This window comes from Micromys minutus (assembly GCF_963924665.1).
Source record: "Micromys minutus genome assembly, contig: SUPER_22_unloc_2, whole genome shotgun sequence".
NCBI lineage: Eukaryota > Metazoa > Chordata > Mammalia > Rodentia > Muridae > Micromys > Micromys minutus.
Window position 1 is genome coordinate 303,815 of NW_027667989.1, and position 18,150 is coordinate 321,964.

The 18,150-nt window shown below is 41.8% G+C and overlaps 1 protein-coding gene and 1 pseudogene across 2 annotated transcripts in view; one reads left to right on the plus strand and one right to left on the minus strand.

Annotated features, from left to right (window-relative positions):
• The first annotated feature begins 2,952 nt into the window (after positions 1 to 2,952).
• On the plus strand, positions 2,953 to 6,548 carry LOC308435412 (cyclin-dependent kinase 4-like; annotated as a pseudogene). Its single transcript has 2 exons — positions 2,953 to 3,046; positions 5,659 to 6,548. The product of its transcript is annotated as a cyclin-dependent kinase 4-like (transcript).
• A 2,313-nt stretch (positions 6,549 to 8,861) lies between these two features.
• The window catches only part of LOC308435413 (putative sperm motility kinase W), a gene marked incomplete at both ends in the record, with an annotated part of 51,847 nt that continues 42,558 nt past the window's right edge, over positions 8,862 to 18,150 (minus strand). The window contains one exon of the mRNA XM_080942651.1: positions 8,862 to 10,205. Coding sequence (XP_080798777.1) covers positions 8,862 to 10,205 — 1,344 coding nt within the window. The remainder of the gene's footprint in view (positions 10,206 to 18,150) is intronic.

Below are 18,150 nucleotides of genomic sequence, written 5' to 3' on the forward strand. Positions count from 1 at the left end.
TGTTTGATTATCTTATTTGATATGGGAAGAAAACAACAACTTTGCCATTGCCTTCCATAGGCTTGGGTACAGAACACATAAATGCAAAGAGCTTTAGATGAGCACAAGCCTGCAATTTTACATGCATGCATTTATCTCTCTCCGAGGTTTACTGTGGATATGACATAGGTAGCCCCTTTGTATGTATGCCTCGGTTTCACTGAGTTAATGCAGTAAAATCTGGACATGTCAAGTCACCTGGAAATTGCACTAAAAGGTTTTGTTTCAGATAGTCTCCATGATTCTAAAGCAATCCACAGACAACAGTGGAAGGCATCTGGTGGTTCACTTTTCAGTCAAAGTTATTAAAATGTGGCTCCCTAGTCATGAGGAGTGGGACCAGGTGCATATTGCCTCACTCCAATTTTCTGATTCCCACTCATAATCTAAGACTCTCCCTCAAAGAGTTCTGTCAAGCATCAGAAAAACGTCTTTCTGTGTGTGCTGTATGTCGAATTACAGCAAAGAGTAGATTTCAGAGACACTTAAAACCCATCCACTAATGACCTGCCAGGAAATACCAATCATATTGAGAGGCAAACATTGTGCCACCATTTCACTGACATAAAATTAGTGAGCAACATAATTGGTGAAACACGGGTGAAGAACAAGGAAAGAAAGCACTCAGTAACTGGTGGATACCCAGATTTCTCACATTTAAGAAATAACCAATGACATGAACCACCATAACATCTGCACATAACCCTTTTCCAAACCCCAATCTGTAGAGGAGTTCAAGGTTTACACATTGAAATAAATGGCTACTTGATACTTGATGGTGGCAACCAGATAAGGGAGAGGGCCATACTGCATTTACCAGACTTTCATGCTACAGATGTTTGGGATGTTGCAGATGAGGTTGCTTGACTCATTGATGGTGGCTTCCGGTCTGGCAGATAGGGGTATTTGTTGGCCTGCCAGGTAGCCACATTCGGCAACTTCTTGTGGGAAAGCCCCATGATCTGCAAAAGAGAAGCGAGAGAATGGAATACAATGGGATGAGAAGGACAGAGTTCCCAGTACCTTAGTCATGATTCTGCCCATTGCTTCCTGACATCCTGACACTGTACTGAGTCTCTGGAGAGAAAAAGTATATGCAGAGCAAAGGAAGTTCTCTAGCAATAACCACAGAGGTTCAGTGCTCAGAAGGAGAGGACAGCAGTGAGTTTGTGAATATGGAAGAACATTATAGGATGTTCCCATGTTTCTAGACATGTAGGTCAATTCTAGGTTAATGCCATTCAGAAAAGATTTAGAAAACTGTGGATGGAAGCCCAGAATATTCTTTCTGTGCAGATGAGTGATAATAAAATCTGAGAGAAATAGAAATGACTCTATCCTGTGGCTCCATCATGCACTGCCTCTAGGCATTAGAGAAGTCTAGCTGGTCAATGCACTGCATTAGTCAGTTTCAAGTGTGACCACACTAAACACCATCTATGGAAAAGTAAGCTGGAATCTAGAAGACAATCATAGTGAGAAAACTTTTTGTAAGTGATCTGCAAACTGACAAGTGAGCATCAAGTGTTCAAGAGAAGCATTCATCCCACATGCTGTTTGAAGAATGAAGAGAAGTAGGCCTTCACAGAAGATCCTGAAGAGTCTCCTCATGGGGCATGACACCCAGTGATCCCTCAGGACCTATCAGCACTTCAGAGGTCTAGTCATCCTAGAAATACTACTTACTTGGGCCGGGAATGAAGAAATGTTGGGACGTAGGTTAAGATGAAGCCATGGTGAGAAAGCCACATGGCACCTGTCCTTCCTCACCAGGTCTCTCCTTTCACGTGTAAACACTGTCTTCCCTGAGACAGAATGTTCCAGGTTGGAAAATGGGAAACTCATATTTTCAGACATTGAACTAGATTTTGGGGTCAACAGTATTAGCTATAAAGCCAGTTCAAATTCAGATTTCAAGTGGTTGTGACTTCACTGAGAGAGTAGGTACATACTTTCAGTTCAGACTGTCCTTGGCAGTAACAAACAGGGAAGGACATTAGTGCAGAGTATCAGCAATTTGGCTCCAGCCTGTGTTGCTTTGGTCAGGGATCCCCTTGACCCTTGAATGCTGTACTGAATGTCAGGATCTTATCTGGAGATGTCTGAAAAGATAGCATTGATAGAAGGTCTAAGCATACGTGATTTAGGCAGCTCAACCTACCTGTACCACACAGTCGCTTATTTCCATAGTTAATAAAGTCAGGGAGAGTAAGTTGTTGTGCTCAAGGGGACTGAGAGTCTGCATGGGAAATAAATAAACCAAAGGCTGATGAACAGCCAAGGTCTAGGTTTACCTCTGGTGACAGTTTTTATCTACACCCTTACCTGCTTAGAAGCTCAACATGAATATGTGAAAAAGGCGGAACCACATGCAGGAACACAGCATCCTTACATTTTCCCTCTGTCAGGATGGCCTCCTCGTCTTCTGACTTTCCCATCACCAGCACAAGAGGAGTGCACAGTTCATGCTTTTGGCTTGTTGTGACAGTAAACTCTCCCAGGGCCTGTGATCTGTGTAGAGAACACAATTTCACCAAGAGATGAAATAGAGTAAATCCCTTTAGGGTGTGCACAGTATCACAAACACTCCTCAGTTCCACGTGTTCATGATGGCTGAGTGCCACATGGTTGCTCTCAATGTCCTCAGTTTCATGCCTTCTTTCTCTGCAGGCTCAGCCAATCAGAGCTGTCTTCTCAGGGACACTGTTTCCCAACCACCAGGACTAGGATGCTAACTCCATTTTCATTACTGTTCTTACCTCTTTTGATATGGACTTACCTCACCACCTTCATCTTCCTGGATGCAATGGGCTCTGTTAATCTGTCAGCCCCTCGGACAAGGCATGTGTATCACACTGATGATCCTGGGATCTAGCACGTAGTGAAATCCTTGCACCTCACTCTGGTTATTGAATGGCAACTGACAAAAGAAGAGATCACACCACTTCAAATAGTCTAGAAGCTGGGAACACATCTCAGAGCCAGTCTTCACCCTTGCTCCTTGTGGGTAAGAATGAAGTCAGACCTGTGAAATGAAAATGGCTTCCATGGTGCTAGAGGAAGATTGGAGTAGGCACAGTCCAGGAAGTGACTCAACAGGTTGCAAGGCAAGAACTGAGAGCCTAGCTCTGGCAGACATCCCACACTTAGGAAAGAAGTGCTAGGAAATGCAGGGACAGATGTCAGGGTTTCACCCACTGACTCATCTGTAGAGGTCCTTCTCTATTGTCCAAATTTTAAAGACTGAGAAGGAGGGCTGGGTGAGTGTCAGGGAGATAACAGTCCTGTCACTAGGAAAACACCAGCTTGCAATGAAAAACTGAAGAAAAGATCAGGGGATGCACCATGTAGCTTCCAGATTGGCCTCACATTAATTTTTGCATACAGCCTTCCACTGTCACAGGTATATCATCCTTTCTGCCTCCTCAGTGCCAGGAGCTAATTGTACGGCCAAGTCTCCTCTATGGATACAAAGCAATCATTACCTGAGTTTCAATGGCAGAAAAACCTTGTCAGCGGGTACTCCACTAAGACATGGACTTCTGCGTGAGATGGTGACATCACTGCAGCTTGAAGTGAAGGGGAACATGTCCATCCACACTTTCATCTCTAGGTTCACTCATACAAGCATTAGATTTCTCAGGAGCTTCTGTTGTCTGTGGGAACCATATCCTAATACCATGTCAGCACAGGAAGGAAATGTCTTCCTCTTGATGGAAAGAACAAATGGGGGAAGGAAGAGAAACAAGGGCCAGCTTATGTGTTCTATGAGAATGAGAGTTGCTTGTTCTTGGGGTACAGGAATTGAAGGACTGTGTATCAGATGGTTTGGGCAGCTATCAAAGAGGCCCTGTTCTTGTATGTCATTTCTTATATACCTGTTGTTTTACTGTTTTAGCATGCAGAACAAAAGTGTAGAAATCCAGTCCTTTGTTTATCTATAGATGCTGGTGTCAAGGCTTGGGAGATGTTCCTCACTGGTATCACAACCACAGAGATTGGGCCCTTGGTGTTCCTCTGAACTGCAGGGAGACTTTGAGGTGGCCCATTAGAGACTTGATCATTGTTCCTCTTCCAGGCACCAGATCAACACTATAGATTCCATTTGGACACTTGTCCCTGTGTAAAACATCCTTCCTTATTTTCTGCATAACTTGCTCACGTAGCAGAATTTCAGTTTGTATTTCCAGTTCAGTGTTGTTATTTTGAGATGTGATCCTTAGCAACAATGAACCACAGCCCTCATAGTCAGGAATCCATGACCATCCTGGACTCACATGAACAAGCTTCTGTAGCACAGCACCATCATCTGCAGAGGAGACACTGAAGGAGAGAGAGGCATTGGATGTGAGGTGACTTAAACACAGGACACATTGGACAGTGGCAGGATAATCCCTATTGAGAATATACTACTGAATGTGACTTTCCTTGGAAGATTACAACTAGGATAACTGCCAAAGGGCTCAGGAGAACAGGGAACTGGGACAAGTTCAGAGATGAGAGAAGCAATGGACCCTTTACCTTTTTCAGAATGACTAAAAACTGCACATGAGACAGCCAGTGACTACTAAAAATTGTCAAGTCCATTGACTACTGGATGTCAGCATGTTGTGTGTCTGAAACCTAAAGGAACACCCGGGACTTTAGGATGGAGAGAGGAGAGTTTAGTTGTGCCAATGGTCTTTGTCTCATGCTGACTCTGGGATATAGAGAGTCCAGACCCTCTATTCCCTGTCTGAATTTGGTTCAGGATGACTCTAATGACCACCATGTTCAGATAAAGACAGCAGCAACAAGTCCTAGAACTGAAACAAATGGAGAATAGAATTGATTGGGGGAGGGAAAGTGGCTGAGCCTCCTAATAGATGCATGAGTTAAAAGGTGAAAGGAGACAAGTTCAAGTTCTTCATTGTTCCAAGAGTGAGGAGGAGCTCACACCCTGAAGTGCCTGGCATGCATGCCAGTAAGGGACTGCCTCTGTCCCTCTGGGTTGGATACTTTTCTGACAATTTGGTCAAATTTAAGTCATACATTGTTTATTTTAAATTATGCCCTATTTATTTTCTCGACTCCACCTGATGTACATTTTCCTCATTATTTACTGAATGTAAGTGTTTAGGAAAGTATGGATTGGAGCTTAGCTGGGAGTAGGAAACAGGACACAGAAATCATAAAGAAGCCAATAGAGAGCACCCTTCACGGCCTCTATTGTTGTTTCTGTTACTAAATTTCTACCTTCAGTTACTATACTTGACTTCCCTCAGGATGGTTGTATGCATGAGTTTTAAGTTAAAAACCTTTCCCCACAGCCAAACACACCCCACTGTTCTCTCTGTTTCTTTCAGCAATGTAGAGGGAAAGGCTTTGATAAACACCTTTTGAATTGTAGCTCCAGATGAGGGCAGTCTTATCACAGAAGTCTCATGGGAGCTTCCTACATTATTAAAAAAAAAATCTCAGCTGGGTACAAAGCCTCAGGTACTGGCTCCCAGGCCCAGATAAAAGCACACCTTCATTGCCCTTGGCCAAGCTTAAGATCCCCTTCTACATGAATGGCGACCATTTGATATGTACCCATGTCTGGTGTTGGTGCTTATGGGATGGTACACTAAGCCTGAGATCCCCACAGTGGCCACTGTGTGGCCTTCAAGTATTTGAGAGTTCCTAATGGAACAGCAGCTGGGAAAGTCCTTTCTCTCAGCACCGTTCATGAGGCAGCCTTGTTAAAGATGATGAAGATCTTTGAACATCCCAGTGTTGCATGGCTGACTGATATCTGTGCTACTTCCTGAACTGATGGGGACATCAAGTTCATCCTAGCATTTGAACATATATACCAGGACATGAGGACATACCTGCACAAAGCAACGCCACTATGCTTGCCATTTGAGACCTTTAGATCTGATGCACCAGTTTCTAAGTAGCCTCCATTATATTCATGCAAACTGCATTGTTCACTTGGACCCGAAGCCAGAGAACATTCTAGTGATAAGTAATGGGACAGTCAAGATGGCTGACTTTGGCCTAGCCAGAATGTTCAGCTTCCAGATGGCCCTCGTGTCTGTGGATGTTATCCTCTGGTGCTGGGCTCATGAAGTTCTGCCGTCTACTTATGCAACACCTGTAGGCATGTGGATCATTGGCTGTATCATCAGAGAGATGTTTCAAAAGAAGCCTCTCTTCTGTGGAAATTGAAGCTGACCAGTTGGGCAAAGTCTTTGAACTTATTTGATATCCTCAAGAAGAAGACTGGCCTCCAGAGGTATCTCTTCCTCAAGGATCCTTTGCCCTGAGAGAGCCTTGTCCAGAACAGTCAGGGGTGCCAGACATGGAGGAATCTGGAGGACAGCTGCTGCTGGAAAAGTTGACCTTTAACCCACAGAAGCAAGTCTGTGCCTTCCGAGGCATCCCTGCAGCACCAAGACCTGCACAAGGAGGAAAGCGACTGGAGTGAGAAGAGGGGCTGCCTGCCTCAGTTTCCAGACACTTCCGTGGGAGGACCTGGATGAAGTGGCAGGCTCTGCCTACTCCTGAGGCCGTGCAGAGTCCTCCAGCTTTTTACAGAGATCATTTTCAGCCTTAAATGACAATCCCTCACTTCTCCTTATAGGTTTACCCCCCGGTACCTCACTTTTTTCTACACTAAATGTCAAGTGTATTTGTTTTCTTCTCTTTCTGAATCATACTGGTATAGTTTTTATACAGAAAAATAAAAGCAGACAATGAAGTATGGTCTTCAAAAAACAAAACAAAACAAAACAAAACAAAGTCCCAGATGAATTGTTCTACAGAGATATGGGATAGCAGGTGAAGGAGAAAAAAATAGCCAGATCAGTATAATCATGCCCCTTTGTAGGTATGACTGGCCTCCAGAGGTATCTCAATCTCAAGGAGCCTATGTCCCCAGAAAGCCTCAGCTAGAGCAGTCAGGGGTGCCAGAGATGGAGGAACCTGGAGCACAGCTGCTGCTGGAAGAAGACTTAGTGTTAGAAAGATAGCAGTGGTTAGGATGCAAATCTTCAAGATTCTTAGGAATAGAAGCCTTTTTGGATCATTCAAAAGATTTACAGCTTCTCTGGGCAAAGTGCAAAAGATGTGCTGTGTAACTACTCCCATCAAACCCACAGGAAAGCAGGTCACAGAGGCTGAGTGATCTCCCTCATGGAACACTCTGTCTTTCTGTGTTTTCTAAACCTCAGTGTGTGGTTCTTGAGCCCAGCAACGAGACTCTTAACACTGTCAGGCAGACAGAAGCCTGGACTTTCTTTTTTTCACACCTGAAGCCCACTTTCTATGTCTGCCAATGGCACTGCTGTCAGCTACATACAATGTCCCAATCCTTCTGGGGTTGACTCTCAGGAGGATGGCTAGTTCAAATGTTGCTGCACCTTTAGAGTGATACCTAAGGCACCTGGTTATTGTGAGAAACCATGAAGGTGCATCCTAGGTGTGCACATGTGTAGGAATCTGAATAGATGCCACTTTGAGTGTGGTGTGGCCTGCAGAGTAGCTGCCTGAGACAGCACATTTACTGAATGCTTAGGTAAGCCAGCAACAATGCTGCTGTGTCGGGAGGCTTCACATTTCTGTGTTCTGGAGCAGGCATTTGTTGTGCTCATGGGGAGCACATTTCTTCTTGTTGGTATCAGGGCAAGTGATGGGAGGAAAGGACAGTGTAGAATGTGAGAGGTGAGTGTGCTGGGAGAGTCAGTTTGAAGTTCTGTTGCCTTCAGCCTGTTGGCTGTGAAGATCCTCTGGAAGCTCGTCAGCCCTGGTTTCAAGATGGTTTGAAAGACTAGAATGCTGCTGTATGCCTAGGCTATGAATGCCACAGCGGAGAATAAGGTGACATTGTAACCATTTCATCTCTGAGGAATGTAATACACATAAGAACTTGGAATCCACATCTGATACCCAATGTAAGAAACATAGCAGCAATGTGAGAATTCACAGGGCTTAGTACACTGTGCTTGTCCAATTGAATTATAGAAAGACATTGATATGGCCACCTTGTACCTCAACCATTGTCACTATTTCAAGCACTAGGACTCCGAGCATTATCTCTTCCTGTATATTTTCCCCACAGACAACAGGTATACATGCCCCCTTTCACCCTGGCTGTACCCACAGACACTTGATGGTTACTGCTAGTTCAGTTGCCTTAGATCCCACCTAGGCATTCTCCAAAAAGGTTTTTTCCTCAGATGTTAAGGATCAGGGTTTAATCCAGCTGGGATAGAAATAATTTCTGAAAATAAGCTTATAACACCCTCTAAGAGTGTGGTAAACCTCTAGACACTAAAGCATTAATAATTCAAGAGCTAAGAATGCAGCCTTGTGGCAATCCTTGGTATTTAAAAATCATTATGTTTAATCTTTACATATCAAGAAAACTTCGACATTTCCATATTACATTTATTTTATATGTATTTTATGCTCATCATAACTAGTAAATTTAGAGTACTATCAAACCTATAAAAATCAATTAAGTACTGAAAAAATATTTTCATATAGTTTTATGCACAAATGCTTTGAAAATCTGTATATTTATCTTTTTTTTAAAAAAAATAAGTTTGTTTATTTTTTAAAAGACCTGAAAATCAATTGCAAATAAAAAAGAGAAAGAAAGAAATCTTGTCATCCCGACAGACTCCAAAAAATACATCTTTTTGATTTTTTTCCAATAAGAAGACATGAATAAAACAGAGACAATAAAATTCAGAGCTGAGATGCATCCCCACCTGGCAAACATGCTTACCTTCTCATCGGGTTTTTCTCACTACCTCTTCCAGGGGAGCCATTTTTTTGGAGAATGGATGTTGTCATTTTTTCCTTCGTGCACAGGGAAAGCAGCAGATGTTGGAGAAGCGATTCCATATCCACCTACGAAATTTCTTCAGTCGCCCAATCTTCTGACAGGGAGATGTTATTTTAATTTCAGAGTCTTGTGAAGTAGTCGGGAGTGTTTCGATTTCTAATACGTTGTTACACACACATGGGCCAGCCACTGCTCTTGAATGTGGGACACTGCTAGAAGCTCTGCTCTGCTTACAGGGGTAATGCAGAGCAATGGGAGGCAGGGACACACTCCTGGCCAACTTGTGTCCCGATGGTTTCAGTGGAACAGGCCCCTGCTCTCCTGAGGGCCTGATGTGGAGGAGGCCAAAGTTTGGCTCACTGGCCCTTCTCTTTAGGGGAAGAGTATGTGTTGGGGATGCGGATGGTGTAGGACAGGGATCCACAGCCTTGGCTGAAGAGGGAGATCCATGCTTATGCCCTAGGTCTACATGTGCTTTTAATGTTAGATATGCACCCATTGGTGCATCGTATTTCTTTTTGTGCAGGGAATTCAAAATCTGGATGGCATTGTATCCCATGTCACACAGCATATCAATGATTTTGAAGTCTGGGTCTATCTTGGTCGAGATGGTTATTTCGCACTTCCTCACCCATGGATGGTTTTCAATTTCTTCGATGGAAGGCCTCATCTCTGGGGGAACCGTGAGGACTTGGTGGATCAGGTTCTCCAGTTGTCTAGAGAGTAAACGTGGAACAGCATAGGTCCCTGTTAAAATATTTTTACTGATCTCTTTGATGGTCTCTCCTCTAAACGGGAAGAACCCTGCTGTAATAAAAAAGAGCAGCACGCCCAAACTCCACACATCCGCCTTCTTTCCCTCGTAGGGCTCCCTTAATATAAGCTCTGGGGCAAAATATATTCTGGCTCCACGTGGCACTTTCATTAATCTCCCAGGTCTGCATCTCCTGGCTAGGCCAAAGTCTATTATTTTGATATTACCTTTGGCATCTCTTACTATGTTATCCGGCTTGATATCTCCGTGTACAATATCTCGTTGGTGGCAGAATTTTATTCCCGAAACTATCTGTCCAAATGTTTTTTTTGCCTCCTCCTCCGACAGTTGGCCTTGGTCTCTTACTATTTCAAATAAGTTTCCTCCTGGGACATATTCCAATATAAAATGTATGTTACTTGCTGTTTCTAAGACTTGGAAAAGGCGAATGATGTAAGGATGTTGTAGTGTCTCCAATATTGCTCTTTCTGTCTGGATCCACCTGATGTTCTTCTCGCTAATCTGTACCGTTTTGATGGCAACCAGAGCCTTGGTTTTCAGGTGCCAGGCCAATTTCACAGTGCCAAATGAACCCTGGCCAAGTAAGAAACCCACATTATACTGACTTCTCAAAGTCTCTGTTTTTAAATTGCTGTCCATGAGGCTGTTCCCTGTGCTCTGGTGCACAGAGGTTGTGAGATAATACAACCTGAAAATGAACAATCTAGTCAACTCTGAACGAGTCCCACAGGTCACCCAAATCAGCTTCCTGCTCTATCTGGACAAAACTCACAGGCTAGTCCACAGTCTTATACTGAGGACATTCATTCTTCTATCACAGTGGTTCTTTGTGAGGTCAGAGCATGAACTTCACCATGGAGATAGGGTTATCCTGCAGTGTGGCTGTTTCCACTCTGAGCCACAGGGTTATTTCCACTTTCATGAAAATGAGACTATCCTCTATCATCTTCTTCAGCAGATCAAAAGACAGATATTTACTTGTTTAGAAGTTACAGGCTGCAGAGGGCATCTGCTGCACCAGGGAAGTGTTTTAAAGCTGCAGCCAGAGAGAGAGCTTTGGTCAGCTCTGCACCCTCCAGCTTTTTAGGCTCTTGAGCCTCCAGTTAGAGGAGCAGCACCTGGGAGGTGCACTGAAGGTCCAATAAGAGAGCCCTTGTTTAGTCCTCTTCAGGATATTTATTGATTAATTTATTTATTCCTATCACTTTCCAAAATAAAGACAGTTTATGATGAGTGCTTGGACAGTTCAGAAGCCTCCCTCTGCAAATAAGGAGGCCCAATCAAAGTGCAATGATCAAACAGGAAGGAAGCACTGGGACTCAGAGCAGGAAGGGCCCTGGGCTCCCCAGTGGGAACCGTTTCTTCTTGCCTCTACTACTTTACTAAAACTCTTCTTCTTGCCTTTGTTCTGGGATCTGTTTCTTTTGTTGCAACCTCCCATTCTTCCTCTGAACTTTGTCTGAAGTTCCTCCTCCTCTTCACTGTTCCTGCCTGTGTTTCTGATAGTTCCTGCATCCACAATGCTGTCCCCTGAAAGCACCATGGCTGCCATCCTGCTTACCTCTGCCATCTAGATATTCTTCCAGAGTTCCTTCCCAATGATGGGTTCCTGGTCCCTGGATCAGGCAGGGCAGGGGCGCACTTTCTGTGTGCTCTCTGCAGAGATTTCTCTGCCCCCTGGCTAGTCAGAACCCCTTCTCCTCAGGCTTGTATCTCTGGGTCTCCACTGGTCCTCGTCAAGACTCCACATTCTTTGATGAACAGCTCTGAACCACCATGTCTACCTTAGGCAGTACCAGTGGTTGCCACCAAGACTCGAAAATTGCCATTAAAACACCCTTCAGTGTGATTTCCTTTGGCTTCTTTGTAATGTAGCCATGTACAGACTGGACATCGTGCTTTATGAATGTGTTAGGCAACAGCTCCTTGACCTCCTCCTTTTTATCAGAGAAGATGGGTGTGTGCCATAGATGACCACTGTGCACTCAGATCACATCCCCAATCCCCACTGCCCTCTCTGTCCTGTGACACTTAATCTCCAGGTGTCCACAGTTATGGCTGCTTCCTGAGTCTTCATCCCTATCAGGTCCAGCTGTTTGTGTGCACATTTTGTGTATTTCTTCAAAACATTAAAATCCCATGAGGTCAAGTTTCAGAGAAAAGGCAGTGTTTGGGGGTTGTCTTCAAAAGCTTTCTTATTTGCCACACATAAAATTTCGTCCACTTGATTAGCAAAACCCATATCCAAATAGTATTACCACAACCTGGGGTTCCGAACAGAAATCACCCCCACTATGCACTCCTTCAAAATGACCACCTTAGGTAGTTCCAACCGAAGAACAAATTACTGATAGCTTTTTGCTGATGTCACTGTAGTCACTGGTCATTTGATTTGCTAGTTCTCTTCTAGGTCCAGGAATAGAAGTTTTTTTTTTTTTTTTGTAAGTTGTTTTTCTATACTATCATATCATTGGCAAATAGTGATACCCTGACTACTTATTTGACAAGTTGTATCCCCTTGATTCCATTTTGTTGTCTTATTGCTCTAGGTAGAAGATTGAGGCCTTTTTGGATAGATACAGGAGAGTGGGTCTTGTTGACTTCTCATTCATCTTATTGGGATTGCTTCATGTATCTCTCCATGTTATTTGATCTTGCCTGTTGCTTTGCTCTATGTTGCTTTTATTATGTTTCAGTTTGTGCTTTCAATTCTCGGTCTTTCTAGTACTTTTAACATGAATGCCTGCAGTATTTTGTCAAATGCATTTTCAGCATCTAGGGAGAGAACCATGTAATTTTTTTCCTTTGGTTCATGTATGTAGTGGGATAATTTAATATATTTTCATATATTGAATGACTCTTACATCCCTAGGATTAGGGCTAATTGATCGATTATGGTAAATGGTGCTTGAGATGTTTTCTTGGATTGAGTTTGTAAGAATAGTAATGTGTATTATTGGAACAACATTCATAATCAGAATTGGTCTGAAGTTTTCTTCCTTTGTTGGGTCTTTGTGTGGTTTAGGTATCAGAGTAATCATGCTTTCATAGAATGAATTAGGTATTGTTCCTTCTAATTCTACTTTAAGGAATGATTCTATTTTCTGGAATTCTATTTTATGGAACACATGGAGTGTTGATGTTAGGTCTTTCTTGTAGGACTGGTAGAATTCTGCTCTAAAGCCATCTCTGTTGGGCTTTTTGAGTTGGGATGTTTTTAATACCTTCTTCTATTCCTTAGGGGATATGGGACTGTTTATATAGCTTATCTGCTCTTGATTTAACTTTGGAACTTGCAGTCGTAAAAATAATATATTTCATCTAGATTTTCCAATTTTGTTTAGTACAGACTTTTGTTGTAGGATCTGATGATGTATTTGAATTTTCTGGGTTTCTTGTGTTACTCTTTTCATTTCTGATTTTGTTAATTTGGATACCTTCTTTGGGTCCTTAAGTTAGGCTAGGGATTTATCTCTCTTGTTGTTCTCAAAGAAACAGATTTTGGTTTTGTTGATTCTTTGTTTCATTCTCTTTGTTGCTATTTGGTTGGTTCTGGCCCTGTGTTTGACTATTTCCTGGCATCTACTACTCTTGTGTGTGTTAGCTTCCTTTTGTTCAAGAGTTTTCAGATGTGCTGTTAAATTGCTAGCTTAAGATCTCTCTGATTTCTTTACCAAGGTACATAGTTCTATTAATTTTCCTCTTAGCCCTGTTTTCATTATGTCCCATAAGTGTAGGTATGCCGGGTCATCAGTTTCATTAAATTTCAGTAAGTCTATAATTTCTTTCATTATTTTTTCTCTGGCCAATTTACCACAGAGTAGAGAGTTGTTCCGTTTCCATAGATATGTGGGTTTTTCTGGTATTTTCATTATTGTTGATATCTAGTATTTGTCTGTGGTGATCTCATAGGATGCACTGGACTGTTTCAATAAACTTGTATTGTTTGAGGCTTGTTTTGTGACCAATCATATGGTCAATTTTTAAACAGAAACCATGGCCAGATAAGAGGGAGATATTTCTTTTGGTTTTAGGTTGAAATGTTCTGTAGACACTTGTTAAATCTATTCGGTTCATGACCTCTCTTAGTTTCATGGTATCTCTGTTTAATTTCTGTATCAAAGTCCTGGACATTAATGAGAGTGAGGTATTTAAGTCTCCCAGTATTATTGTGTGAGATTCAATGTGTGTTTTGACCTTCAGTAAAGTTTCTTTTATGAGTGTGGAATACTTTGTTTTGGGGCATCAATGTTCAGGGAGTGTTTTTTTCTTTCTTTTTTTCTCTTTTTTTTTTTAATGTCTCTCTCCAGCCTCCCATGCTAAAGATGTACGAAGTATGTAGTCAGAGCCTAAATAGTTATTTTTGTGAAGAAGTTCCTGACACAACTCTCTCCACAGTATAGTGCTGTTCATCAATAGATTCTCTTGAAGCAGGGTAGGACCATCTAGAGAAAGGGCTCCTGGAAAGATCATTTCTGTTAGTGGAGATGATCTTATTTTGGTTTCCAGATCTCCTGTCCCAGGATTAATCATCACTGGTCATTCCAGCTTTAGGATGACCTACTGCCCTCCACTGGTTGTCATTCTTGCCTGCACTTTCATGAATAGCTTAAAAAAGAGTCATAGACACAGCCAGAGAGAGACAGAAAGAGAACGAGAGGGAGAACTAAATATAATGTTTTGGAAACAAAGGAATAGACATTTAGTGTAAAGTTCTGTAAATAAGCACTTTATATATTTTTAATTTTATGCCAATCTGTGTGGCATGGTGACAAATCACACTGTCCCATGAGATTCTATGGAGCAAACTAGGTAAAAGACCCTCATCTAGAGGACCTTTACCTGAGGAGACCCCAGGACCCAAGAACCAGCTGAGACCACTGGATGCAAGTCACAAGAGGGTTTATTGCTCTCACATGGGTGTCCGTGTGCGACAGCCTATCGGAGGACTGGTGCGCCGGACAAAGGGACAGTTTTCTTTTCATAGGGCTTGTGAGGCAGATGTGAGGTACAGAAGCAGAAGCATAGTTACAGCGTTCTAATTTTTTAGTTTAAGTGTGGTCAAGGAGTGAGTCTAAGGACACGGTTCCAAAGACACTGCTCCTGGTGTCAGCTGGGGCTGCAGTTTTTCTGAGAATAGCTGCTTTGTGCTTCTCTGAGAGCAGTTGCCTTATAGGGCTTATTTGGGGGCTTTCTGTTCTCTGTCTGTTGCAAGCTGGCTGCCCATCAGTATCTTGTTTGGCCACCTGGGTCCATGACCTGGCCCGCCCTGTGTGCACAGCCTTGAAGAAATGGCGTTATTGTTGCTAAGCGGGGGTCTTTCATAGGGGCTACATTTCATCCACTGAACAAGCATTTGTCCATGCAGGAAGAATATATTTAATCAAAATGGACAAAGATAACCGATAAGTTAATCTTGAATTTCAATTTATTCCTATAAGATGATATGGGTGTGCTAGCAAGACAATGCAGTTGAAAGACAGGACGCTCTTTCACAGGACTCACATGGTGGTTCCAGGCCCTACATTGTGGCTAACAACATCTTTAATCTCCAGGTCCAGTGGATGAACACATTCCTCTATTGTCCTCACATACCAAGGGCTGGAATGGCCTGCCGTCATTTAGGCAAGAAAAACACTCATTGATGCCAAGTGAAAATTTAAAAAAAAAATTAAAAAGTAAAGAAAAAACATAAGTTCCTGCCTTAATGGGCAGGAATAAAAGAAACATTGACTACTAGAAAGCAAACAGGTTAAGAGGAGGACATGTCAGTCCTATGGCTTTTTCCTGGGTACTCCCCTTCTTGTCCACATTACCTCTCACCTACAGAAAAATCTAACAAAGATCAATTAGTGCTTGTAGAACTCTTGACCTCAAGACCTGCTTTAGTGCCAGTCCTGACTTCCTTTGGTGATGAACAGTGATATGGAAGTGTAAGCTGAATAAACCTCCTTCCTCCCCAACTTGCTTCTTGGTCATGATGTTTGTGCAGGTGATAAACCCTGACTAAGACAATATGTTCAAAGGAGCCAATCATAGGTCTTCCACAAGAGCAATGAGAGCTCTTAACCACATAGTCATTTCCCCAACCCTGTTTTCTTTCTTTTTTTCTTTGAAAATATATGCACATGTATATATGGTGAGTTTTTTCCTTCTGTAACTGACTCTCTTCTTTATTATGAACATATTTTCTGTTCTTTTACAACTTTATTTTACAAATCAAAGACAAATGTACAGATTTTAAGCATTTATGCATAAAAGTATGAGAATACATTTTTGTCTGTACTTGATTTTTTTTAAAGATTTGATAGGATGCATTACAATCTTAGTAATTACAATGAGCATAAAGTACCTGTAAAACCAGATGTAACCTGGAAATAGTCAAAGTTTTCCCGGTGTGTAAAGATTAAGCATAAAAGTTTTTCCTCTTCTTTTTTTTTTCCTTGAATTTCATATATTCTGTGGGTTTTTTCTGGGGTGTTCAGAGCTTTCTGGGGTTAGTATCTAATTATCAATGACTGCATATTATGTTACTTCTTTTGTGACTGGGTTACCTCATTCAGGATGATGTTCTCTAGATGCATCCATTTTCATAAGAATTTCACATTTTCAAACCATTGATCCCGATTTTCTTCATAGACAATTTTATTGGATATTTTATGTCTTTACAGTACAAATGTTATCCCCTTTCCCTGTTCTCTTATCCTGTCCCCTGGAGGCTCATTGTAACCCCCTCACATGCTTCTGTAAAAGTGCTCCCACTCCCAATCACACAATCCCACCTCAACCACACTGGCGAAAAGGTGCCTTCACAGACAGGACCATGGGCTTCTTCTTCTATTGGTGCCAGTCAATGCCATCTTATGCTAAATATGTCACTTGATCCATGGATCCCTCCATGTGTACTCATTCGTTAGTTGTTTGGTACATGGGAGCTCTGGGGGTGGGTCTAGTTAGTTGATACTGTTTTTTTTTTTTTTTTTTTTTTTTTTTTTTTTTTTTTTTTTTTTTTAATGGGGCTGTAAATCGCTTCAGCTACTTCAGTCCTTTCTCTAACCTTTCTCTAATTCCTCCATTGGGTCTCCTTGTACAATTCAATGATTAACTGCAATCATCCTTATCCCTGGAGACATACCTATCAGGCTTCTATCATCAAGCATGTCTTGACTTCAACAATAGTGACTGATTTTGGTGGCTGCATATGGGATAGATCTCGAGATGGGGCAGTCTCAGTGTGACCTTTCCTTCAGGCCCTGCTCCCCTTTTGGTCAATGTCATTCCTCCTGTGAGTATTTCTTCTCTCTTCTGAAAGGGACTGATGGATCCACATTTTGGTCTTTCTTCTTCTTGAGCTTCATATGGTATGGGAATTGTTTCTTGGGTATCCCAAGCTTTTGAACTAATATTTATTAATTGGTGAGTACATACCATGGATGTTCATTTGTGAATGGGGTACCTCACTCAGGATGATGTTTTCTAGTTCCATCCATTTTCCTAAGAATTTCATGTAGTCATAGTTTTTAAGAGCTGAGTAGTATTCCATTGTGCAAATGTACCATATTTTCTGTCTTTATTCCTGTTGAATAACATCTGGGTTCTTTCCACCTTCTGGTTATTATAAATAAGGCTTCTGTGATTGTAGTGGAGATCATAATCTTGTTAAACGTTTCTGCATCTTTTGGGTATATTTCTAGGAGTGGTATAGTTGGATCCTCATGTAGTACTATGGCCAATTTTCTGAGGAACCACCAGAGGGATTTCCAGAGTGCTTGTAGTAGCTTCAAATTTCACCAGCAATTATGGAGTATTCATCTTTCTCCATATCATTGCTAGCATCTGCTGTCACCTGATTTTTTTTTCATCTTAATTATTCTGACTGGAGTGAAGTAGAATCTCAGTGTTGTTTTCATTTGCATTTCCCTGATGACTAGGAATGTTGAATCATCCTTAGGTGCTTCTCAGCCATTTTATATTCCTCAGTTGAAAATTTTTTGTTTACCTCTGCATCCCATTTCTACTAGGATTATTTTGTTCCCTGAAATCTAATTTCTTGAGTTCTTTGTATATATTAGATATTAGCCTCGATTGGGTGAAGGATTGGTGAAGACCCTTTCCCAATCTGTTGATTGCTGTTTTGTTTTATTGACATTCTTTGCCTTACAGAAGTGATGCAATTTTATGAGGTCCAATTTCTTAATTCTTGACTTTATAGGATAAGCCATTGGTATTCAGTTAATGGAATCCTCCCCCATGTTCATGTGTTTCAGGGTCTTGCCCAATTTCTTTTTATCAGTTTTAGTGTATCTTCTTTATGTGTAAGTCTTCTACCCACTTGAACTTGAAATTTGGATGAGGATAGTTGCATTCTTCTACATGCTGACCTTCAGTTAAACAGCACCATTTACTGAAAATGCTTTCCTTTGGATGATTTTAACTCCTTTTTCTAAAATCCACTGACTATATGTATGTGGATTCATTTCTGGACCTTCAACACTATTCCACGGATCTTCCTGCCTCT